Consider the following 25,856-nt stretch of genomic DNA (forward strand, 5'->3'; position numbering starts at 1 on the left):
ATTATCCTTTGTTCTTTGTGTCGGTACATGGGTATGGGGGCAGTGTTGTAAGACCTGCACAGACAAACAGATGATGATTTTAACATAAAGTGTCATGATCCAGACCGGCAGGGGTTACTCCGGATCCGGAGTCCGGACCGGAGTTTCATGTTCGTCCTGTGAAATGTTCCCTGATCATGTTCACCTGTTGTATATTTATATAATTGTATAAAACTATCCTGTTCGTGTCTGTTCGCCGTCGGGTCATTGTGCGTGTTTATGTTCCCCTGTCCCGTGAAGTTTGTATTAAACCCCTGTCGTGAGAAATCGTGCAAATACGTCCTCCTTCATCGCCATGTCCAGCCCACCCGTGACATAAAGGTATGAATTAGTTTATTTGATAAGGAGTACACACTACAGATTACGGACGATGGTACAGTACAGCCACAAGTTTGGACACACCTTCTGTGTTTTCTTTATTTTCATGACCATTTACGTTGGTAGATTCTCACTGAAGGCATCAAAACTATGAATGAACACATGTGGAGTTATGTACTTAACAAAAAAAGGTGAAATAACTGAAAACATGTTTTATATTCTAGTTTCTTTGCTCTGATTACTGCTTTGCACACTCTTGGCATTCTCTCGATGAGCTTCAAGAGGTCGTCACCTGAAATGGTTTTCCAACAGTCTTGAAGGAGTTCCCAGAGGTGTTTAGCACTTGTTGGCCCCTTTGCCTTCACTCTGCGGTCCAGCTCACCCCAAACCATCTCGACTGGGTTCAGGTCCGGTGACTGTGGAGACCAGGTCTTCACTTTTTGTTAAATACATAACTCCACATGTGTTCATTCATAGTTTTGATGCCTTCAGTGAGAAACAACCAACGTAAATGGTCATGAAGATAAAGAAAACACATTGAATGAGAAGGTGTGTCCAAACTTTTGGCCTGTACTGTATATCATCACAAACATTATCAACGCAACTGTGTGCAGATATTTAGCTCACACCAAGTATATTTCTCTCTTAGCAAAATCTCAACTTGAACTTGATATCTTTCCCATCCCTTCCGCCTCTACTAAGGCAAGACAACAGGGCCAATAACCGGCAGGAAGAACAACTGCATTTTGTTGCAAGAAAACAGGATTAAAACGCTGTTCGATCCTCCCCAATGCAGTTTTTTTTACGATGCTTAGTGGCAAAACGGCATTTGCCCTTCGTGCGCAAGCAGAGTTCTGAACACGCCCTCAGTGGCGTTTTTTTAGGCCGCCAAGCAACACCCAGAAAAAAAAAAGTGCCGTTCTGGCTGCGCCACCTGACGTCTTGCCCAGGGCTACAAATCTGTTAGGGCCGGGGCCCGAACAACATCCTACTCACATGAAATTTATAATATATAATTTTTTTACATTTACCAGACGCCCTTATCCAGAGCGACTTACAATCAGTAGTTACAGGGACAGTCCCCCCCCCTGGAGCAAGTCAGGGTTAAGTGTCTTGCTCAGGGACACAATTGTAGTAAGTGGGATTTGAACCTGGGTCTTCTGGTCCATAGGCGAGTGTGTTACCCACTAGGCTACTACCACCCATAATGATCATTATTTCAACGCATGCTACCTTGTTTTTCATTATTGCGGTAGATATGGATTCACAGACGAACGCACCAGAAACGTCTGTATTTCGTGGTCTCCGAGACCACGTTTATCAAGGCACCGGAAAGCACGACACGACCCGCTGAAAAGGGCGCCAAAAAAAGGGGCGTGCACGGGCGTGTGCGCGGTGGGCGTGGCTTGCGCGTCCCTCCGGCCAATCGGCTGCCGGCTCCACCCCCCCCCTCCACACCGAGCGAAGAGCCGCGAAGTTGCGGCCGAAGGAGCGTGCTGGCCGGCGAGCGGCGATGGATGCTCCGTCCGTCGCTGTGGCGGCGTTCGCGCTGCTTTTCGCCGCGGGAGCGCGGGGAGGCGCCGGTAAGAGCTGGGCCGTCCGCTTCCGTGGCGGTCGTCTCGGCTTTAATTAAGTTTAATCCCCGCCACGTGTTTTTTTTTTTTTTTATTTTTTCCTTCAGAATTAGACCGGTCAGGGACTCCGCTTTCAAAGATGGCGCAGGTCAGGGTGCGACGTGCGGCCAGGAGCGTTTATTATTAGAGGTAAAAGTGCCCCGGCGCGGAACTGTTCACCGGCTTCCCGGGAAGGCGGATCCCTCACGGCGGGGGGGGGGGGGGGGGTTTCGAGCGTCCCACCTTCCGACGGTAGCGAGGTGTTCGCGACGGCGTGGCGTCCCGGGTGGGGGGATCAGAGCCCGGCGGCACCTCGGGGTGTCCCCTTCCGCGAGCCGTCCGCTGATAGGCTGCTCGGCCCACATCAGCACCACGCCGCTCTTTGTCTGGACGCCCCTCTCCATCCGCCAGACAAAGAGCGTCGATCCCCGGCGATCCCATGCACGTATTGGAATGGTTGGAGTCTCATCCTTCACGCTTTATTTTTAATTTTATATGCGCTGGCCGGGGCAGTTCTTTTCCTGTCATCGAAGGGAAAACGAATGCACACAAAGAAGAGAAGAAAACACGTTGTTGCGTTTACCTAGGATTAAAGAAACTTTTTACTTTTAAAGTAAGTATTTTAGAAAAAGTTTATTGGCCTCGCATGTTACGAAAAAAAAAAGAGGATCATTTAAATCCATATGACATATGGCTCAACTGATGGAATGTGTTTGGTTTCGCTGGTATGGTGACCGATGGGACCAATGTTATCGGCCGAGAACCTGCGGCGCCACTCCATCTCTCTTAAGACAGACCGTGTTGTACATAAGAATCCATCCGATCCCACTTCTCACGTCTCTGACCCCCATCTCCTCTTCCCCAGAGGCCTGGGTGCTCCGGGCCTGTCGCTTTCATTTCCTTCTTCCCTTTCTCTTCTCACAACAAGAACAAGAGAAAAGTCTCCACGTGCAAAAAATGACCTTCTGGTTCTGTACGTGATCCGGTTCAGTCACGTTCTGACCCGCAGCTTTTTAGTCCCTCAGCTCAACAGGTGAGACGCGCCCCCTCAGCCGACAGCGATCGGTAACGTTAACGGAGCCATGATGAGCCTATTGATTTGTTCGAAAGCGGGATATTAAGTGCCGAAGCTTGAGAGCGGCGTTCGTGGGTTCGTGCATTGAGGAGGTCCCGGGAGCTGATGCAATTCGCAGGGTGTCGAGCATACTTTTCACCCCCAAAAAATGTCCTCTGCATTTCATCCGTCCCGTGAAGGTGCAGTGGGCAGCGGGGACGCTACCTCGCTCAAGCACGGTGGCACCCTGACGGACCCCGTGGCTCCTGTGCCTCTCACACCTTTCTGCATTATCTTGCCACTTCCAGTCATTGTCCAATCGCAGTGTCGAGCGAACATGACAGTGACGCGGCTCTACCGTGTCATTTTTTTTGGTAGTCTCCAGCTGCGCTGTGTTTGGCTTGAGCCGGTCTGGGACACCGCAGCACAGAACAGCGTACATTCACGGCCTAATTTATTGTGTCTAAGTTCAGGAGTAGTTCTGGTTCGTTTTATTTAAGGAGTCATGTCGTTTGAATTTGCTCTCGGCTTTTTGAGCGATTTGCCGACACCTCATTAGGTCTTGGGCGTGAGCGACACAGAGCGAGTAAATGGTGGGTCTGTCTTCTCAGAGTGTCCACACCCGCTTCCTGTTGCTAATTAGCAGAGGCGGTGCCTAACTGCGTGGGTTCGCGCACCGGCACCATAATTAGATTTGTGGGTTGAAAACATGTCATTAAAAATGTCATTAAAATGAGTTTGTGTTTTTTTTTATTCTGACTTCTGACTTTTTGTCTGGCAGTACAGTTCAGCAGAAGAATTCTGTATGCATTTGCACTAACATGACACAGATACAAGTGATAAAGTGTAGTAACTGTCACACGGGCTGCACACAGTGAAATTTGTCCTCTGCATTTAACCCATCACCCTGAGTGAGCAGTGGGCAGCCATGACAGGCGCCCGGGGAGCAGTGTGTGGGGACGGTGCTTTGCTCAGTGGCACCTTGGTGGCTCGGGATTCGAACCATCAACCTTATGATTACGGGGGCGCTTCCTCAACCGCTAGGCCACCTACCCAAGATCACTCACAGCATTGAAGGGGGAACATCAATACGGCATTTTCTGTGACATTATGGATATGCTGCAGTTACAAATGTATTTAAAAAATGTCACTTTGTGAGATGATTTAACGTTAATACGAGTTCCCCCGACCTGTCTATGATACTGCAGTGGCTAGAAATGGCGATAGGTGTAAAGAGTGCTTCGGCCGTTCTGCGTCACTGTTCAGAGCGGCATCTGGAATTTGTTACCTCCCAATTGTCATACTTATTCTGCCCCCGAGAATTTCCCACCGCTCCCCTAAACCATTACCTCCACAGACCGTTGTGGCTTCCAAATGTGCGAAGCACGTGTAAACTTTTGCTTGGTGGCCGGATGTAAAAATTCTTTTTAGTTCCGTCACGCCAGTGGGTTCATTTTTTTTTTTTTTTTAGAAAAAATGGCGACACGACTTCCTGTCGGCACCAAACATTGTGGTTGGTGAATGGTGTTGATGACATCATTTCCGCGAATGCCCCCTCAACTCCTATAGGCCGCTCTCCCCCTCGTCCCGCCTCTCTCCTCCTCATTAGCATTTAAAGCTACAGACACCAAAATGGCACGTCCTGGGAAATCTCATTGTGGGACTGGATAAAAGTGGCAGTAATTCTGCACCACGGCTGAATTTTAGAAAGAGACTCCAGATACAGAATTAGGGGACCAACAAGACCGATATATATAAAAACAAATGGAAATTCATAATAGGGGATCTTTAAACAAAGGGGAACCAAAAGCAATTTTAACCAGACAGTGGTGATGTTACATAAACAATCTAGCAAATTTTTGTGATTGTGAAGTGATTGTCAGTGTGATGCACAGCACACGGTGACACAGCAACAAATGTGTCCTCTGCTTTTAACCGTCACCCTCGGTGAGCAGTGGGCCGCCATGACAGGCGCCCGGGGAGCAGTGCGCGGGGACGGTGCTGTGCGCAGCGGCGGCTCGGCATTCGGACCGGCAACATTCTTTATTATTGGTCTGATTCCTTACCCGCTAGGCCACCACTGCCCCACAATGTTTATATCATATACCACGGAGTCCACAGTAGCATCATTTTCACACCCAACAAAACGATGTTTCATGGTAATGCGGTGGAAATATGAGGCAGCAGGTGAACAGTCTGTCTTGAAAGTCGATTCATTGGAAGAAGGAGAAATTTAAGGGTGGAGAAATAATAAGCTGCCTTCAGAATTAAAGTTTCATGATTCACGAACATTCAGACATGCAGAAATAACAGAAAATTGTTGCGTGATGTAGCCCAGGTCCAATGATTCCCTTTTGGGTTTTTTCCTTTTTTTTTTTTGCCCGTGAACACTACAGGCAGCAGGCAGCCTATGGAAGGTCTTTATGGTGTGAAGACCCCCCTCTAAGCTGTGGATGTGTCACACATGGGGCCACGTCCCTCCCGAGGCAGGTCTGTTTAGAGTGAAGGTCACTGCCTCGGTTCCTTTGTGCAATAAATGTCCCAGTACATGAGACAAAAGACAAGAGCGAAGTTGCATTAATCGCTGGTATGCATCAAGGACCTTCCATTTCAACAGCAGATTTTCAGCCACCCGTCATTAAAGGACACTTACATACATAAACACACATGAATTCGGACGATTTGTCCAATTATGGGCACGTGTACTGCACGTGGTGTGCCGCTTTGGAAAAACATACGTCGCTGTCTGATTGGCAAGGCATTCCGATTTCGCTCTCGCACCTATAGGTAACTGTCGGAGTAGCAAATCAGTGCGGTTGCCCGGCAACCGGATGGTAATTGATTCATTTTAGACTAGCTGTGAGAAGATGGCGTTACGCGCCTCAATCCCTCATTTCCTCCCTCCTTATCAATCTCCCTTTTTTATCTGTCTCGTACCTGCTGGGATGGGGATGCGTTTTGGTAAAACATCTAGACACCATACTTTACCTGGACTGAATGCTCTAAAACAAGAATCAGCCGAGAGCAGACAGTCGTGGACTTGAGGGATGGATGCTGGGCTGGAAACGTGGCATCTGTAGCAGCAGCCGTGAATACGTACACGGCGAACACAATAAACTGTGCGACGTGATAGAAGCATCTAAACAGCACCTGGAATTAGTAAAACAGGTATTACTACGGCCATGAATTTACGCTTACGTTATTCGGAATACACGACCACGATTAGCTCAAGATGAAATTATTTGGCGTTACAATTCAGTATTATATGTACATTTCTAGCACTTGCCGATAAAATGATAGATTCTTAAATAAGCCTAAATACATTCATGAGATTAAGAAAATCTGTCTTGTCATATCAGAGTGAAGATTTTGAGATAGAAACTTTTATTTGGTTGATTTGTTTAATGTCCCTGTTGGTGAGCCTTTTTCAGTCTGATGGACAGTGGGGACGAGGTCTTCTCTCCATTAACAGACGTGGCTGGTCTACCGACTGAGTGAACTGATTGTACCCCGAGATAAACCCACCAAATGATGACGCCAGTGTTCCATTAAGGGCAGGCTAGATTGTGGTAGGGAGGTAGAGGGTTTAATGATTCATACTTATTCTCCCCAAAACAGCACGGCTGTATGTGTATGACTGAAAAAAAGTGTTCGTTAGAACTATACGCATTTCATATAATAGTTTCTGGCTCTGGCTTCCTGAATATTTCCAAAAACGTTCACGTCCACGCAATAGCGTTTTCCGAAATACACATGCAAAATTCACAAAGCTGTAGTATGCATTCCAGGCAACGTGTAATTTAGGGCTGCAACTAACTATTTTCATAATCGAGTAGCCATCGACTATTATGATTGGTCCACTAGTAACAAGTTTATATGAGAGTTGTCATGGCGACAGGGTGGACAGGGTGGAGCGATGGACACATTCGAACGATTTTAATTCCGAATTTCTGCTACGAGTTACGGGTTCTTCTTCCATTTCTCGTTCTAAAGTTAAAGCGAAGTGATTGTCACTTGTGATACACAGCAGCACAGCACACGGTGCACACAGTGAAATTTGTCCTCTGCATTTAACCCATCACCCTGAGTGAACATGACAGTCGCTCAGGGAGCAGTGTGTGGGGACGGTGCTTTGCTCAGTGGCACCTCAGTGGCACCTTGGCGGATCGGGATTCGAACCGGCAACCTTCTGATTACGGGGCCGCTTCCTTAACCGCTAGTCCACCACTAATGATTCTTTTCCCTGCTTATGCTTCTGCCGTCGCTAGCAGAAAAGCCCCATTTATTTGTGAAAAATGTAGATTAGCGTGACTGCATATGTGTCAGAACTGGAATAGCGTGATTAGAAAGGCTGAGGCGTTCTTGGATTCTAACCTCTGTCTGTATGAACAGTCCAGATGTGTCGCACATTAGCTGCACAGGGACAGCAGATGTTGCAGGTAGCCCTGACACGCCCGGAGAGTTGGCTTCAGAGCCTGAACAGCGAGGCGGCCTAGTCGTGTTCGTAACCGGCAGCACGCACATGTTTGTGTTTCTAGCCCGTCCCCCCCGTTAAACCAAACTCCCGTTCAAGAGGAACGCGGTCATATGACCCCCATCTCCCCCCATTTCAAGAGACGTGAAAATATCTACCACAGTCAACTGTGTTCCTGGGGCTAGAGTCACATTTTAAATTGGAATTCATGTCGGCACGAATGACACTGGAATGCATGAAAGAAATTGCCTAAAATATTCACTAATTCTACACGTGTAGAATTTATTCAATTTATTCTTCCGCTATCCCTGTGGCCACCTGATTTTCCAAACGCTGCAGGAAGACCTACTGTCACGGCTGCCACTCGCCCGCCGGGCCACCAGAGGGCACCAAGGCCACCTTGACATCGGAGAACTGGAAGGGCTTCAGGGTAAAACGGGGCGAAGAAGCAGATCAAGTGCAAACTCCATCATGTTTGCTGTAAGCCGTTTCTGGACAGACATTGGCGCAAGCCAACTGCCTTCGACCCGACAGCTCTTTTGGAATTGAACTTCTGACTGTTGTTTGCTTCTGATGCTACCGACCGCCTTTTCCATCTAAGGCCTTGCTAGACTATCAAGAGCTAATGATAATTCCAGAGAGCCAACAACTTCAATAAGGTCAATTAGATGGGACATAACATCTTAGGTACTAAGCCTGTGGATGAGCAAGGTCATACGGATCAGTCTGCACCTACACTTGATTCTTTTGCACTGATTACACTCTCTGAACTTGTTGCCTTGGTCTCCTCAACTAAGCCATCACTCTGTGTCCTCAACCCAATACCTGCTAAATGAATGAAGGAGCTGCTACCTGCGTTAGGTGAATCACTCCTGGGCATAATCAACTCATCCATTGGTCCTAGTTATGTTCCTTCATGTCTAAAGACAGCTGTTATAATGCACTGTTAAAGAAACCTACTCTTAATTGAATTGCAGACATTTTTATAGACTTCCATTCATGTCCAAAATAGCATAACAACTTTTCCAATTACTGGAAATACTGGAAACTGCCCTATTGAAGGTATTTAATGATCTTCTGACCAGGACCTTATCTCTGTGCTAGTGCTCTTAGACCTTAAACCATAGACCATGAAATTTGCTTAACTGGCTTCATATGTTATTTGGAATATGTGGGACAGCTATCTCCTGGTTCAAATCCTACTTATCAGATCACTTCACTTTGTTGGTTTGGGCAGTGTTAACCCTGCAAAAACTGGAGTGAAATATAACCGCAAATTCAGTTGCATATACATTTACATGCTCAGCAGATTTATATAAAAATTATATAAATCTTTTTTAATGCATTTTAGCTAGTGGATGTGAATGCTGAGTGCTTTCCCCCTTTGGTAACGTTTTTACAGCCTTTCCAGTTTTATTTTGGTGTTTGTGTCTGTCTAGACATTCCTGATATTCTCCATTAGCTCTCATGTTTTGTGTGTGTGTGTGTGTGTGTTTGTGTGTGTTGATTCTGGGAGAAGTATTGATTAGCATTCCCTCCTCTGGCCTGTTCAGAGTTTACATGGTTTTGACCAGGTTCACCGGTTTCCTCCCACCATCCCTAGATTGCCAATGGGTGTGAAAGTGCGTGGCCTGGGTGTGTCCCGCCCTGCATTCCTTGTCCCGAACTGGAATAAATGTTGATGGAAAGTGAGAGAGTGAGAATAATGATGCATATACATTTACATTTTACATTTACAGCATTTGACAGACGCCCTTATCCAGAGCTATTTACAATCAGCAGTTACAGGGACGGTCCCCCCCTGGAGACACTCAGGGTCAAGTGTCTTGCTCAGGGACACGATGGTAGTAAGTGGGGTTTGAAGTCAAGTCAAAGTCAAAGTCAGCTTTATTGTCAATTCTGCCACATGTACAGGACATGCAGAGAATTGAAATTACGTTACTCTCAGACCCATACAAGTAACATTAAATACAAAACAGTAACATTGAATACAAAGGTATAAATACAATTTTAAAAAACACAATATACAATTTTAAAAACACCATATACAAATAAGGGCACATGGTGGAGAGTGCAAAACCATGTAGTGCAACAGAGGTAAGTTTAAAGTGATGAAGTGACAAGTGAGGTAGTTGGCAGACCAAAGCTTCACAGAGTGACTGGTGCATGGTCAGTTTGTGTGTGTTAGGGTTCAGAACGTTTGTGGAGCAGAAGAGGGGAGTGAGGGGAGTGGGGGCAGAGCTGGGAGGGAGTTGAGTTTCCTGAAAGCCTGATGGGTGAAGCTGTCCTTCAGTCTGCTGGTCCTGGCCTGGAGACTCCGCAGTCTCCTCCCTGATGGCAGCAGGCTGAAGAAGGTTTGCATTGGGTGGGTGGGATCAGCTGCTATGCCGAGGGCTTTCTTGGTGAGGCGTGTGCTGTAGATGTCTTGGAGGGAGGGGAGAGGGACACCGATGATTCTCTCAGCTGCTCTGACTATGCGTTGGAGAGTTTTTTGGCAGGACTCATTGCAGGCTCCAAACCACACAGTGATGCAGCTAGACAGGAAGCTCTCGATGGTTCCTCGGTTCCTCGGCTGGTGCTCTTGCAGAGGAAGTAGAGACGCTGCTGTGCTTTCTTGGCCAGTGCAGTGGTGTTATTTGTCCAGGAGAAATCCTCAGTGATGTGCACACCCAGGAACTTGGTGCTGCTCACTCTCTCCACGGATGCACCGTTGATGGTCAGAGGAGCATGCTGAGTGTTTCCTCTCATGAAGTCAACAACAATCTCTTTCGTCTTCTCCACATTCAGAGAGAGATTGTTGTCTCCGCACCACGTGGCCAGGCGGCTCACCTCGCTTCTGTAGTTGGACTCATCCCTGTTATTAATGAGACCCACCACAGTCGTGTCATCCGCAAACTTGATGAAGAGGTTGGAGCAGTGTGACGGAGTGCAGTCATGGGTCAACAGAGTGAAGAGAAGGGGGCTCAGCACACATCCCTGAGGAGCCCCCGTGTTAAGGACGATGGTGCTGGATGTGCTACTGCCAACCCGTACCGCTTGTGGTCTTCCTGTGAGGAAGTCCAACAGCCAGTTACACAGTGAGGTGTTGAGCCCTGTTGAGCCCTGTTGAGCCCAGTTTTTGAACCTGGGTCTTCTGGTTCATAGGCGAGTGTGTTACCCACTAGGCTACTACCACCCATATATTGGGGCAAAAGAAAATAAACCAGCCCCATAATCAGAAGGTTGCCGGTTTGAATCCCGATCTGCCAAGCTGCCACTGTGCAAAGCACCGTCCCCACACACTGCTCCCCGGCCGCCTGTCATGGCCGCCCACTGCTCACCAAGGGCGATGGTTAAAAGCAGAGGACACATTTCACTGTGTCACTGTGTGCTGTGTTGCTATGTTTCACAATGACAATCACTTCACTTTCATATTGATTAAATTCATTACAAAATCTGGGTTATGATATATTGCTGATTATAACAATTATCTTAACACTAATTAACCGATAGAATAATAATTTGTGATTATTGATAAATGCTGTATTCTGCTGCTGCAGCCTGATTCAAGCCATTTGTTGATTTCAGCCTTGCAGTGTTACTGCCAGCGATGTGCTAATGAAACATGCCAGACAGACGGCCTGTGTTACGTGTCCCTCGTCAGGCACAGGGGCCGCTTTGTGGCCAGTGGCGCCATGTGCCTGAACATGGCCGAGTTGATCCCGCTGGACCGGCCTTTCCTCTGCGCCCCCTCCAGCAAGGTGGGCAACGACATGATCCCGGTCTGCTGCCAGACCACCATGTGCAATAAAGACCCTGGGGGGTACATGGACATTCCAGGTAAGCACAAAGTTTCTGACATTTACCAGAACCTGCTTTAAAATAAATCGTTATTTTAAAATGTGTTTCATGTGGAATTGCACATTAGTGGCAGAGAAACCAATGGAAGCATTGCACCTTCCCTGCACTGTCTATGCTACATTTACAACTTACATCACATTTACATTTACAGCATTTATCAGACGCGCTTATCCAGAGCGACTTACAATCAGTAGTTACAGGGACAGTCCCCCCCAGGAGACACTCAGGGTTAAGTGTCTTGCTCAGGGACACATTTGTTGTAAGTGGGATTTGAACCTGGGTCTTTTGGTTCATAGGCGAGTGTGTTACCCCACTAGACTACTGCCACCCTGACATCACATTTTAAAATGTAAATATTTTATATTTTAGTTTAGATATATTTTTTTAGAAATATATATTTTTAGAAATATATATTTTTTTGCAATACACTTCACAAAATGTACATTTTGTTGTTGAACTGATTATTTGTAGCCTTAAAGGTTGTCTATTGCATGGATACGCATGAAAAACACAGGGGTGGGTTCTCACTGTTTTCTTTTGGGTATTGAAGGACGAGTGGAGTTTCAAGGTTTTCTGACTTTAATTTTGGACAAAGGGCAAATGAATACATTGATTTGTTTTATTACTTACAGTTTAAAAGACACAATGCCATCCACATCAAAACACATTATCCAGAGTGGCCATAGATAACCTTTGACCTCCAAGTAGATCAGCTCTTCTCAAATAGCGGAGCGATGCGGGTGGTGGAGGTGGCGGTTCACCAACGACAATGTTTGGCGCAGAGAGGAAGTTGTGTCTGAGTTTTTTTCCAGAAAAATTCTAATTAACCAACTGAGGCTTGTTTGAACTAAAAAAAAACAACATCTGCAACGCTTCACACGTTTGGAAGCCATGACGGTCGGTGGAGCTACTTTTTTAGGGGAGGCGTGCTTAATTAACTGGGCGAACAAAGCATGAGAAATGGTCATGCTAAATTCATGCTAAATTCCAAATCCGGACATCTGATCTGCCGCTGTTTGAACGGCAAAGCAGAATGACCACAGCACCCATAGATAATACGGTTATGGCAAGGAGTTAGGCTTTTATTTTGAAACGTTGCATATCGCCAAAAGCGCTGGCTGTGGTTTTTTGTCGTATTCACAACTTAGCGGCTGCAGCAATTGAAAAACCAACGTGTGTGTAAGTTCACATGCATACCTTGTGAAAGTATTGTTCTTCATTAGCAGCTATTTTAAACACTCATCTGTATGAGCAACATTTGCACAAATACATTTACCACACGACAAGTTTAATGATTTTATTCATCTTTACTAAACATTTTCTGTTCATTATGCAAACACTGGGCCGTGCTGACCTTTATCTACTGGGAGGTCAAAGGTTATCTATTGCCAATATGGATGCTGGGTTTTGATGCGGATTGCCTTCTGATGTCTGTATGATGTAGTTCCCGAAGACTGTAGGAGATGGAGATGTGATGCGACGTTTCAGTCTGCCGATGGCAGTATTTATAGAGCACGATGGCCTCCACACCAGTGACAACAGTGTCCAGAGGCATTATAATTTCAGGTTGTCTGTCAGTGGCAATCTTGTGAACATGTTAGATATTTCTCTACAATTCTTTATGTTTCAGGAATTGTTGTCTTGATAGTAAAGCATTAAGTGAAAGGTCTCAGTGTGGACACAAATGGGTCTGCATCCCAGTGGACCCGCAGGGCCAAAAAACGATTTAGCATAGTGCAGGCTTTAGCCAAAGAAAATAAATATTTTTGCTGAATCCTTCTGATTGAGGATGGACTTTGCTGTATCTGCAGTACCAAGAACACATTTCAGTGCAAACATTCTGCTAAACAGTGATGTTACACCGTAGATAGTGCAGTGGTGGCGTAGCAGGTAAGGAAGCAGACTCGTAATCGGAAGGTTGCCAGTTCAAATGACAATCACTCCACTTTCACAAAAATGACAGTCATTTTCAGCAGATTATTTTCTGACGCGTGAACATTGTGACCTTGTAGGCAAGTCATAAATGTCGACACTTAATATGCATGTTTGTAAAGAATCAAAAAGTTAATTCGATTTCTTTTAAGTTGTTGTAGTTGTTTATTGGCCTTTTTCTAACAAAAATATATGTTAGATGACATTAAATGGAAAACCAATAGAACGAACAGGAAATTGTGCCCATCTAATGTAATTGTCAGCTCATTTTAATATATTGATGTGGCTAATGGTGTTTATTACTCCATTAACGCATATGATCTCATTATCTTGCTGAGATTCTCTACAGATTCTCTACATTACACTCTGTGTCTACAGACCCCACCCCTTGGAGTCCATCCCTGAGCCCGGTGGCCCTCGTGGCCGTAATCGCCGGGCCGGTGTGTGTGCTCTGCCTTGTGCTGGTGCTGCTTTTCTATGTGTGCCACAACCGCTTGGTGGTCCACCACCGCGTCCCCAGTGAGGAGGACCCTTCCCTGGAGCACCCCTTCCTGGCCGATGGCACCACACTCAAGGACTTGATCTATGACATGACTACCTCTGGCTCCGGCTCAGGTAGCTGCTGGTTTAGTGGCGCCTGACAGACAGGTTCCAGTTATCCTTAAATTTCGTTTGCTCTAAGAGCAGTAATGAGCAGTTTTTCCAGGATAAATCTACAGTTGCTCCATTTGGTCCCTCATTCCAAGAATGCTCTGTGACAGTGATACTGTCTCATAATCAATTTTTCTTCCCACATGACAGGTAGTTATCCAGCATTCCTAAGCCGCCGTGTTGCTCTGGAGCCTCATCACAGCATTTAATAGTTTCTTCTTTAGCAAACCTTGCAGTATTTTTAGTTGACTTCTTGTGCAATTGAGAAAATGGTGTTATTAAATTGAGTAGATGAGGCAGAGCACAGACAGAGCAAATGGACGTGTAAGAGCAATTGGAAACACACACAATCATTTATAATTCATTTTACTGGAGAGGCTTAATGAATGTGCACTTTACATATTTGCCGGGGTCAAAGGAGTAGTACAATTCAGCCAAATTACTAACTACCCACTCAACCCTTTTAGTTGGTTTAAATGCTTTCATAAACCAAGTTTTAAAAGGGTGGGGGCTGTAGGCATGATTGACAGCTGCCAATCACCCTCATAGCGCAGCATCCATTTCCTGTTTCCCTGCGTTCTCTACACATGCAAAAAAAAAAGCACAAACTATGTTATTAGCAAACATGACCCAAGTCCGGGAACAATATGGCCCTTAATGTATGAACTTAGTGAGACGTTACCAAAAGGTCTTATCTGTTGCCATTTTAGTGCCATTAAAATTCAGCCCAGTATTTAATTAGGTGAGAGCAACTGCAATAAAAACACATTAACATTTTTAGAGCACTTTTCTGGAAGTGGCTAGCGGGTGAGGGGGAGTCATTATCTTAGTAAAGTAATAAAATGATGAATATGAGCTGTGTGTCTGTGTTTGTGTATAGACAGACTGAATATATTATTAGTGAAGTGATAAACGAAGCCAGGAAGAAAAAGTAAATGGTCTGTCACGTTGTATGGGACAGGTCTGCCGCTGCTGGTGCAGAGGACCATCGCACGGACCATCATCCTGCAGGAGAGCATCGGAAAGGGACGTTTCGGCGAGGTGTGGCGGGGCCGCTGGAGGGGCGAGGAGGTGGCCGTGAAGATCTTCTCGTCACGGGAGGAGCGCTCCTGGTTCCGCGAAGCTGAGATCTACCAGACTGTCATGCTCCATCACGACAACATCTTGGGGTTCATCGCCGCCGACAACAAAGGTCAGAGGGCAAAGTCGTCCTGACCTCCAGGGTTAGAGTTACTGGGTTCAAACATAGTCTGATGCTAAGCTCATTCATTAGGGGCTGCATTTTAGAGTAGGCTCCTGACCTGGGATCAGCCGGCAGTGTCCAGAAGCCAATACTGTTAATTACGTGCTGAAAAAGACAATGTTTCTTTCTCCAGCCAGGCATTTGGCTCACTTTGTGTTCCATCGAGTTGTCACTACATTGTTAGGCGGTGACAGCTTAAGATTGTTGGAGTTTTTTTTTTTTTAAAGAAAGCGTGTGTTTCTGACCCCAGACAACGGCACCTGGACTCAGCTATGGCTAGTCTCCGATTACCATGAACACGGTTCTCTCTTCGACTACCTGAACCGGTACACAGTGACGATGGAGGGCATGATCAGACTGTCCCTGTCCACCGCCAGCGGGCTGGCCCATCTGCACATGGAGATAGTGGGCACTCAGGGTGGGTTTATAACTTGAACACATTGTAGTAATTCATTTGAGGTTCTTTTGAGGTGTCTTAATTGGTCCTTAACTAATAAAACACATACAGAAATTAGTCTAGGTATCAATCTGTTATTCCACAAAGGAACTTGATTTAGAGTACAATTGCTTTATTTAAATATATTTTTTGTGTTTCTGTAGGAAACCAACACACAATTATTTAAACTAAAGAAAAAACAAACTACAGCATAAACACAATCTGAAAGATGTGGGAATTGTTTTATATAATAAATGGTCCTTTTGGCCTACAAATAGCATTTGTATCAACTGTAAAAACATGGAGGCTCCATTGCATTCCTAAAAAGCAATAAATGAGAATAGTGACATGAAAAATTGAGCTTTTGGTAAAAGGCAGACCTAAAAACTGTACTGCAGCCAGCCAGCAGAGGCGCTAGACCTGTGTTTTAATTTTTAGAGTTGACATGTCCTACATGTTTTTACAGCAGGTGAGTTATTGTAAACCAGTGTTTGGTTACAGATCCCATCCCGCTTCCTAGTTTTGTTCTGTTGGCATGTTTGACAGGGTTTATTTATACTTTTGAATTCACTTTTGAAACTCAGGTAAACCAGCAATTGCCCACCGTGACTTCAAGTCCAAGAACATCCTGGTGAAGAAAAATGGGACCTGCTGCATTGCTGACCTGGGCCTGGCTGTCCGCCACGATTCAGCTACTGATACGATTGACATTGCGCCCAACCACAGAGTGGGGACCAAGAGGTGATTTCAGGACACAGTTAATGCCACATGCATAATAAAAAAAATCAGCAAATCACCAGACCAATTATAATAATCATTAGAAATGATTTGCATAATGCCTTAATATCAGTGAGTCATAGGAAGTTAATTTTCTAAACTCATTTATCCATGTTGATTTTTTTGGGTACAGAGGAGAAGTAAATCCCCAGACACAGCAATAACTTAATAATTTATTATGTTTATTATAATGATTTATAGATGTGCAATAATGTGCACAGATCAGCCATATCATTATGCTTCATATTGAGTAGGAACACCCTCAGTATGCTATGGTATCAGAAGCAGATGCAAGTCCTGTTAAGGTGTGAGCTGGTGCTTCTGGAGCACGGTCCACAGATGCTCAGATGTTGGTTATGGCTGATGGGTGTATTGTTGCTCTGCCATATATTCAGCAGAAATCAGTTAGTGAACTTTTATATCATGACATTTCTTGACTCTCACTGTGGGTACAAAGGCGGGGCAGTTATCATCTCGCCAGCTTCCGCTCTGCACAATGTCATGTTGAACGACTGTTATGAGGGTCTGCTGCGTATAGAAGGCAGCCCATAGTAACTCCAGTTCACTTCTTCTCACTGAGGAGCAACATTCCACCTGCCCCTGGGTCAAATGGACATATTCTAGATTAAATTTAGCGGTTGATGTTGATGAAGATGACAGACTGTCCGTGTGCTCGTGTGTAGCTTGAGGCTGGAGCCGCTCTCTGTGAAGAAGTGCAGGAAATCTGTCAGTTCTGATCTGAACGGAGGTGTGGGATAAATATCACACACACACACACACACACACACACACACACACACACACACACACACACACCAGTATTGTATTTTCACATCAGAGCACTTCCAAACCTTTCTTCCCTACTTCAGGGATACACGCATACACATCTTTGGCTGCCCTGCCTGCTGCATTTGAAGTTCAGTTAATATGAATCCTCTGAGATTTTCTTTACTGGATCTATTTTGTGTTTATCTGCCACACAGCAGCAGTGTGGTTCGTGCCGCCGCTGTCTGACCAGTGTCGCTTCATTTTTTCCGCTGACACCATCATATTTCTGCCTAATGAGCAGTCAGAAGCCCTGCAGGCCCAGCAGACGTGTGGTGCAGACTGAGGGTCATTGTTATAATAAGAATAGTAAGAAACGTGTATATAGTGCTTTGCACTAGACCAAAAAGTTACTTTCCAAAAGAGGAGAAAATGCAGCTGAAAAGAAATACTCAAGAACTTATTGACCAGGTTTCTGAAGAAAGGTGATCAAGCAACCCCCAAACGACAGCATTTGCAGTACTTGGTCTATGATGCCATGGTGTCTCTCAGTTAAACTTTAAAACACCACATAGCAACAAGTGAAAGGTCTCTTTCGGGTAAGTCTCTGGAGATTTCCTGGAATGCGGTGCAGCAAAGGTGAAGATTCCATTTAAGCACAGGCCTCTTCACCCTGACAGATCTTTTCTTCAGGAAAAAAAAGCTTGTCCCCAGTGAACACCATCTGTCTGATGTTCTAGGCCACCTAGTGCGTTATTATCTGAGGAGGTTGACCTCTTCTGACCTGCCCTGTCTCAGGTACATGGCCCCTGAAGCGCTGGACGACTCCATAAACATGAGCAACTTTGAGTCCTTCAAGCGGGCCGACATCTACGCCATGGGCCTGGTCTTCTGGGAGATGGCACGGAGATGTTCCATAGGAGGTAAAGGCCATATCTGAAGAACTGGAACCTTCATTAATGTTCTCCAACAGTGCATCTCACTGCTGGGAGTACAGCTCTTGGAGTGACCACGATAGTTATGTAAATACATCTTTAGATGTTTCAAAGTGCAGTGAGAGTGAAGGGACTGCAGCACAGCACACGGTGACACAACAAAATGTGTCCTCTGCTTTTAACAACAATAATAATAAAGTGAAGTGATTGTCACATGTGATACACAGCAGCACAGCCTATGTTGCACACAGTGAAATCTGTCCTCTGCATTTAACCCATCACCCTTGGTGAGCAGTGGGCAGCCATAACAGGCGCCCGGGGAGCAGTGTGTGGGGACGGTGCTTTGCTCAGTGGCTTTTTATACTTTTAACCAAAGTATTTTTAATTTTATTAACATTCCCATTATACAATTTCAAATGAGAACAGACAAACATGAAACACGAAACACCCTGTGGGGAATCTGCCATCTTAGGTTAGGTTAAGAACGGTTGCCATGTTGTGGACCATCTTTTTATATTTTCCATCATACTGTAGTGAATTTTCTCACATTGTCCCTTATCCAGCGTCCGTATGATGGAGGTGAAAGTTCTTTTTTTATTTACACTAAATTAATCTTCTTGCAACAAGTGAACAGAAAGCAATCATGTCTGCTTGCTCCTTGATTAAATTTATATCATCAGGAGTAACACCTGGCATTGTAATGGTGGAGGGTGGAGCAGTAAAGTATGAATGAAATATCAGATCCCAAAAACTTGAGAACTTTGGGCATGTCCAGAACATGTGAAGTGTAGCTGCCAGCTTGTTTCATTGGTCACATTTATCCCACCTAATTCATCTTTGGACCAAAAATAAATGATCCAATAAATTATCCTGGTGTCATCCATGAATTATCTTTGGACCAAACAATTTTAAAATGAATTACAGTGTGTCTGAGACAGATGGATGAGGGTCATCATTATGCCATATATCATCTGAGATTGTTTCTTCTAGAACCCCTTCTAAGTTATCGTTAGTAGTTATATACTGTTTCCTGCATGTAAGTAGTGTATCCAGGAGGGACTAGCGAGGGTGAAAAGGAAAATGTTTAGAGTTGGAAGTCACATAGCTCCCAAGCTGTAAATATCTGTAAAATATATCTGATAAATGAATACCAAATGTCCTCACTGTCGGTTCAATTGATGCAAAACCTTCTCCACTCCACTCCACTATACAATACTACTTAATACATTTAGACCATATATGAAATGCTTCATCCATTATTGAAGGGGGAAAGGTAAACGTTGCCTTTCCCACTTTAATAATGGATCAAGCATTTTTGGTGTAGAAAACCGCAAAAAGCCGTTTTCCAAATATTTAAAGTGTTTGAATGTAAAGGTAGATTTAGATTGAGATAGTGGGGGTTTGGCACCTATCTCAATTTAAATAATGATGAAATTTTTATTTTTACCCAGTTAGAGATATCAATATAGTTAATCCAATATAGAAATTTGTTTCTGTAATATTTTCCCTGTTATTCTGGGCTGTTTCTTATTACAAGTAAAAGCTGAGATTTGACTATTTAAATTTTAAAAAGTTTTAGTGAGAAAAAGATCAGAATAGAAAGTCTCAATTCAAAAGAATCAAAACTTAAAACTTAGGGGCGTGTAGAACTGGTTCAGAGCCGTATGTCATCTGCATAAAGTGACTTTTTATTTTTCCAAAGATATAAACATTCTTATAATTTATATATATTTGATGTTCTCTTAGCAATGGCAAGTGGCTCTGTCGCTTATGCACATAGGAGGGGGGACAAGGGGCAACCCTGCCTGATTCCACATCATAGTTCTAAAAAAGGGGATATATTGTCATTTGTTCTTCTAGTTTTGAACATAGATCAAATTTCCTAAGGCTAAAGAAGGAAAAGGAAAAGTTCTTAAAAAAGAAAGTCCTAGTTCATGCGATCAGATGCCTTGTAATGATGGAGACAGTAGGTGGAGAAGACTATAGGAATAGCTGTTTTTAATAAAGCCTGTTTGGACATATCCAATAACTGAAGGAATAACCATCTTTAATCGTAAAGCTAGTATTTTTGATAGTATTTTGGCATTTGTTTAATAGTGAAAATGTTTAGACCAGGTGCCCTTCCTGACCTCCGCATTTACCTCCGGCCTTGGGTTCGGCACCAAGAAATAAACTCGATTGTGCGCCCCTAATGGCTGGGTTTAATTGCAAAATATACAGAACAATTTCTGTGAGAGCTGCATGCTTTCTGTTTTCCAAATCATCAAATCAGCGCTATACAAAAATAAACTCTTACTCATGCGAATCTGTCCATTTTTATGGATTGTGGGAAACGAATATCTGACCACAAGCTATTTTTTTTTCAGCAGCTGTTCGGCTGAGATCCTGCTGATCCGGTTTTGTGCCTGAAGCTCTTCTCCACAAATGAATAATATAGTCAGCTGTTGCAATTGAAATCAAGATTTTTTGCACTTGATGTGCACCTGTTTTTCCATACATGATCTCTGATGCAGGCGAAACAGGCTGGAGTTACGTTTAAAATGATTACGTTCTTAACTGCATGGATTCAGAATCATAGGCTTACACACATCACAGCAACTCTAATGACATTGTAGGGGGGCAGTGGCTACCTTGAGGGTAAGGAAGCCGTCCCCCGTAATCAGAAGGTTGCCGGTTCAAATCCCGATCCACCAAGGTACCACTGAGGTGCCACTGAGCAGAGCACCGTCCCCACACACTGCTCCCCGGGCGCCTGTCATGGCTGCCCACTGCTCACCAAGGTGATGGGTTAAATACCGAGGACACATTTCACTGGGTGCTTTTGTGGGTCAGTCACAATATGATTGGGCCTGGTTCCAGTTTGAATATTTCAAACAACGAACTACTGTAATGTTATGTCAGGATTTTTTTGGAGTTTATAACCTAGTTTGACGGTGAATTAAAGCAGTTTTAAATTGAAAATGTCTGTAAAGGTTGAACTTGCTGCTGGGTGGTGCCTCCCCAGGCATCCATGAGGACTACCAGCTGCCCTACTACGACCTGGTGCAGTCCGACCCATCAGTGGAGGAGATGAAGAGGGTGGTGTGTGACCAGAAACTGCGACCCAACATCCCCAACAGGTGGCAGAGCTGCGAGGTACGCGTTCGAGATTTTCACCATTCTCCTTCTTTCTTTTACTTTTTCTATTCAACTCTCACTGTGGAGATTGCAACTCTGTCCCAGTTGCCACTTTGTCACACTTAACTGACCCCTTCATCACTGCTCTTGTTTGCGCTGGTCAATTGGTTTAGAGGCCATTTGCAGTGATAACCGCCACTCTGATCAGATTACGAGGAGATCTGGTGAGGGCGGCGTGGGCCGAACACAAACGGCCCGCTTGTGGGCGTGTTCACTATCGTCACATTCACTAGTTCACCAATCAGAGTGCTTGATTTAAAGTGCTGATAATATGCATGTTGGTGTTGGTCATTTGTGCGACGCCCACAACATCCCCTGTGTACAAGGGGTCTGAGGATTGTGGAGAATGGAGGGAAAGGGAGGAGAAAGGGAGGAGATGCGCTACACCTGGGCGTGTCACGTATTGTGTGAGAGAGCTGTCAATCATGCCCCCTTTTAAGCGCTGTAAAAACGGTTGAAATCTAGCGGGTGAATTAAAATTACACACAACAAGTGCAGAAAGGGAAAGAGACGGAGAGACACACATGTACACACACGCTCCGGCTGGGCCGGTTGCGTCCTTTATTGCGCGGTGGGGACAGAGTGGGATGCCGGTGTGACGCGGCCCAGCGTGTCTTTTTCAAGGCTGCAGCGGGAGTCGACCTTCCTTTCTTCCCTGGCCTCCCCTATACAGCGCTGCCTCTGTGCCGTGCGCCGCTCTGAGCAGACGAGCGCTCAAGGTCTCTCCGCGGCCGCGGCCCGCCGTCAGGTAGGTTTGTGTAGATCTGCGCTCTTGTGGGTTATTGATGTTGTTTTCCTGTCTCAAGCCGAATATTCACAAGCGCTTCAAAAGACACCGTTAGTCGATACAGTCTGACTGCTTTCACTTCGGTTATAATGGTAGGAGGCAGATATTCCATGTGGCTGTGTGACTATATATTTGACTAATAGATTATATTTGATTCAATTAAGCAAAATGTCCAACAGAATGCAGTTCTAACCAAATATGCAAATACATATCTAAAAAAGCAATATTTAGTTTGCTAAAATTAATCACATGGATTTTTTCCAACAATACACATCAGAGTAAAAACGAGAACGATTTGATTATGTAAAAATAACATGTTCATTTTAATGAAATAATCAAGCTGAACTAATTTAATATGAATGCCTGAATGTCCATTATTCAATTAAATTAATCCAATGGGTTGTTTTTTTTTTATTTTTTATTTTATTTCTGTAGCGGCCAATCCATGTCCATTATTAGTTGAATTTCAACACAAGCACACATTTACATTACATTTATGGCATTTATCAGACGCCCTTATCCAGAGTGACTTACAATCAGTAGTTACAGGGACAGTCCCCCCCTGGAGACACTCAGGGTTAAGTGTCTTGCTCAGGGACACGATGGTAGTAAGTGGGGTTTGAACCTGGGTCTTCTGGTTCATAGGCGAGCGTGTTACCCAGTAGGCTACTACCACCCACACATTTTTCAAACTTTATAAATGTGTATTTTATAATTCCTTATGAGTATCAATATTGAAAAGACATTTTCTCCCAGCCTGCTCACCCTATGTTTTTATTACATATTTTAACATAGATATTATATATCAGATTATGAAATACTATGTACTTCTTACATGTAATATCAATTTCTTAACTGTGGTTGTACAACGAATCTTGAATCTCACCAGGGAAGGGAAGGCGTGAGGACCACTGCAAACCTGACAAACATCTCAGTAACTGGCCTGTGTGTGTGCGCATGTGTGAAGAAATGAAACGATTTCTTTTTTCCGCTGTGTGTTTAACAGGCTCTGCGCGTGATTGCCAAGATCATGAGGGAGTGTTGGTACACCAGCGCCGCCGCCCGTCTCACTGCTCTCCGCATCAAGAAGTCCCTTTCTCAACTGAGCCAGCAGGAGGGCATCAAGATGTAGACACACACACACACACACACACACACATACATACACACACACAAACATAAAGAGGAAGTAATTACACTGCAGCTAACGAAGGGGCATTAATATATTTGGAAACCCACCCAACAGACCCATGCTCAGTAGTGGTCTCCATCAGGGCTTGGACCTGTAGCCTTGCCCCGACCAGCTCTCCAGTTCAGAGGGCTGAGGATCTGAAGGTTTGGAAGCTCCTCTTCAGTGGAGAGGACAGATGAAGAAAGGAGATATATAGATATATATTTATTTTAATTTTATTTTTTTCTCTGCACGTCCCTGCACTGTTAGGCTGCGGCGAGGCCGTATGCAGTCTGTACGTAGAACGCCTGTACATATTTGTATGTTTGCATATGTGCATATGCAAACGCTTGTGGACGTGTGTGTGTGTTGTATTTATGTGTAGGTTCATACGTGGACGTTTTCCCGCTTGATCCGTGGGCTGTATTACCGCTGTGTCTTCAGCCATGATGAGTGCCACACTGCTGAACTGATCCTGTCCCAACCAACCATTTACGTTTACTAGTGCATCTGAACAAAAAAAGAATGTGGTGAAAGAGGACAGTTTTTTTTTTAAAAGGTAACCTATTAATTTATTTAAATTAATTTCAGGAGTTGGAATCCATTTCTGGGTTGGCAATCCTTTTTGGATCTTAAGTAACATTCTAATAATTTGAGAGTCTGGATTTCTTGCTACAAACCACTGAGATCACAGTGTGTGTGTTAGTGAGTCAATGATTTTTCTCAGAAAGCATAAACAGAACTCAGCTAGTTGAAATTTAACACGAGCAATTTGAAAGCGTTTGATTGGCTCAGAGCGGTAGCATTAAAGAAATACCCCCCCCACACACAACAGATAAATTTTTAAAGAAGAAATTATGCCTGGACACTTTTTGTATACTGTATGATTAGTATGAGACTTATGCAGCAGTCTCTCTGTGGTTTGTAGGATAGAGTTCTGTGGTAATGAGGGTTTTATTTTTTCCTTCTTTATGTTATGCTGCTATCGGAAACACAGAAGGAAGCTTGTTTGTGCTGTGATTGTGTATGTGTGTGTGTGTGTGTGTGTGTTTTGGTGGTCACATCGTACTCTGCCAATCGCGCCGTGCCTGCAGTTTCTCACAGCATCACGTGCGGGTCACCAAGTTGGAATCAGGCTTTCATGGCCGAGAACTTCTTATGCATTTCTGCAGCTACGACTCACAGGGAACCAAAAAAAAAAAAGTCTTCTGCCATAATAACCTTGCAGCTCAGGAGACTGGCCTGTAGCTCCCTCTGGACATGTTCTACCCAGCAGTCATAGCTCTGCCAGCAGGGCTGCATCTCACTCAAGTTCTTAAATCACCAGCAGCCTTGTGCTTCTCCAGCTCCAGAACGGTACTGTACATTACCTCATAACATCTGTCTTCATTCACTAGCTCTCTCTCTCTCTCTCTCTCTGTGTGTGTGTGTGGGCATGATTTGAGCCCAAACATAAAATGAATGAGAATTCTCCTTGGAAACTGTGTTTGGTGAAGTGCAAGGGGACAGTTTGGATGCATGACAGCAGAAGTGCCTCATTTTTCAACAGAAAAAAAAAAAAAAAAAAAAAAAACCCAGTGCAGTGTCCAGCATCAGCAGACCTCCGTTTCAGACGTGCCTCCAGAAGCGCGTCCCCGCAGCTCTGCACTGTCGTCGCGTCACCTGGTTCACTGAGTTCAGAGTTGTGAGCGTGCGTTTTCAATGCTCCGACAATGCGTGTGTAGTGGTGTAACACGGCTCTGATTTACCGTGCATTTTACGCACCTTTTTTCTCTCTTTTTTTGTTTCAGGTCCGGTTTTCTTTACCTCAATATGTACAAAGTTTGTGTTCAAGGTCACTATGGATTTAAAGAATCTGCACTGTGATTAAGTTATTGATGTTTTGCAATGGATAATTTAGTTTAAGAAAAAAATAGTTCCCATCGTTGCGTGTCTTTCTCTCATGACATCATGAGTGCTTCTGATTTTTTAAATTGATTTTTTATTGTTATTTTCCCCCCACTGGTCAGAATGAGGGTAGAACTTGGGCCAGTTGTAAGGTCTGATTATTAATGTTTTGTAAATTGCACATAAGAAACAGTGTTTATACTGTATAGTGTAGAAGATGGTTGCGTTGGTGTATTCGGTGCAAATGGAAGTTGATTTATTTTCGTTTTCATTAACATGGTGGAGTTAATAAACACATGCTTTTCTGTACAAATGTGTTAAGCATTTATTAAATATATTTTACTATTTTTTTTTTTTATTTTAAACCAAGTGTTATATGTGTATGACTGCATATCTGGCATTTCTTCAGTCTTTTATTTTGCTATATCTAGTTCTAAAAAAAAATACCATGGAAAATAGTGAATCTAATTACATTTTTAAAGAGTAAACCTTCCATCTTTCATCCCCAACCAAGTACTGAAAGTGGATAAACAAATATTTTGTGAATTTTGAGAGATAAATCATAAATATTATTTTCATGAGGCATCGGCTGGAAAACATAACCTTCATCGACACATATGAAGGTTTCAGGTTATAAAGGTTATAAAGGTTATAAAACAAAACACCCTTTTCATGATATTTTATTTTTTGAGATGCGACAGTGAGATGATTATCACCATGAAACCAGAATTCAAAGATTTTATTGGCTGACTGTGTC

At 44.2% G+C, this 25,856-nt stretch overlaps 1 protein-coding gene across 2 annotated transcripts; it reads left to right on the plus strand.

The window, feature by feature from the left end:
• The first annotated feature begins 1,858 nt into the window (after positions 1-1,858).
• Positions 1,859-24,781, plus strand: tgfbr1a (transforming growth factor, beta receptor 1 a). Of its 2 annotated transcripts, none has more exons than XM_028976017.1 (9): positions 1,859-1,940; positions 11,066-11,317; positions 13,649-13,885; positions 14,883-15,113; positions 15,415-15,582; positions 16,185-16,341; positions 17,941-18,065; positions 21,082-21,212; positions 23,048-24,781. In XM_028976017.1, the coding sequence occupies exons 1-9, from the start codon at positions 1,871-1,873 to the stop codon at positions 23,171-23,173; spliced, it is 1,497 nt and encodes a 498-aa protein (XP_028831850.1). In that variant the 5' UTR covers positions 1,859-1,870; the 3' UTR covers positions 23,174-24,781. The 2 variants fall into 2 exon arrangements, with proteins under 2 accessions (XP_028831850.1, XP_028831851.1); XM_028976018.1 differs by lacking the exon at positions 1,859-1,940 and adding an exon at positions 2,926-3,003.
• Positions 24,782-25,856: the final 1,075 nt, after the last annotated feature.

Source organism: Denticeps clupeoides, chromosome 4 (assembly GCF_900700375.1).
Source record: "Denticeps clupeoides chromosome 4, fDenClu1.1, whole genome shotgun sequence".
Taxonomy (NCBI): domain Eukaryota; kingdom Metazoa; phylum Chordata; class Actinopteri; order Clupeiformes; family Denticipitidae; genus Denticeps; species Denticeps clupeoides.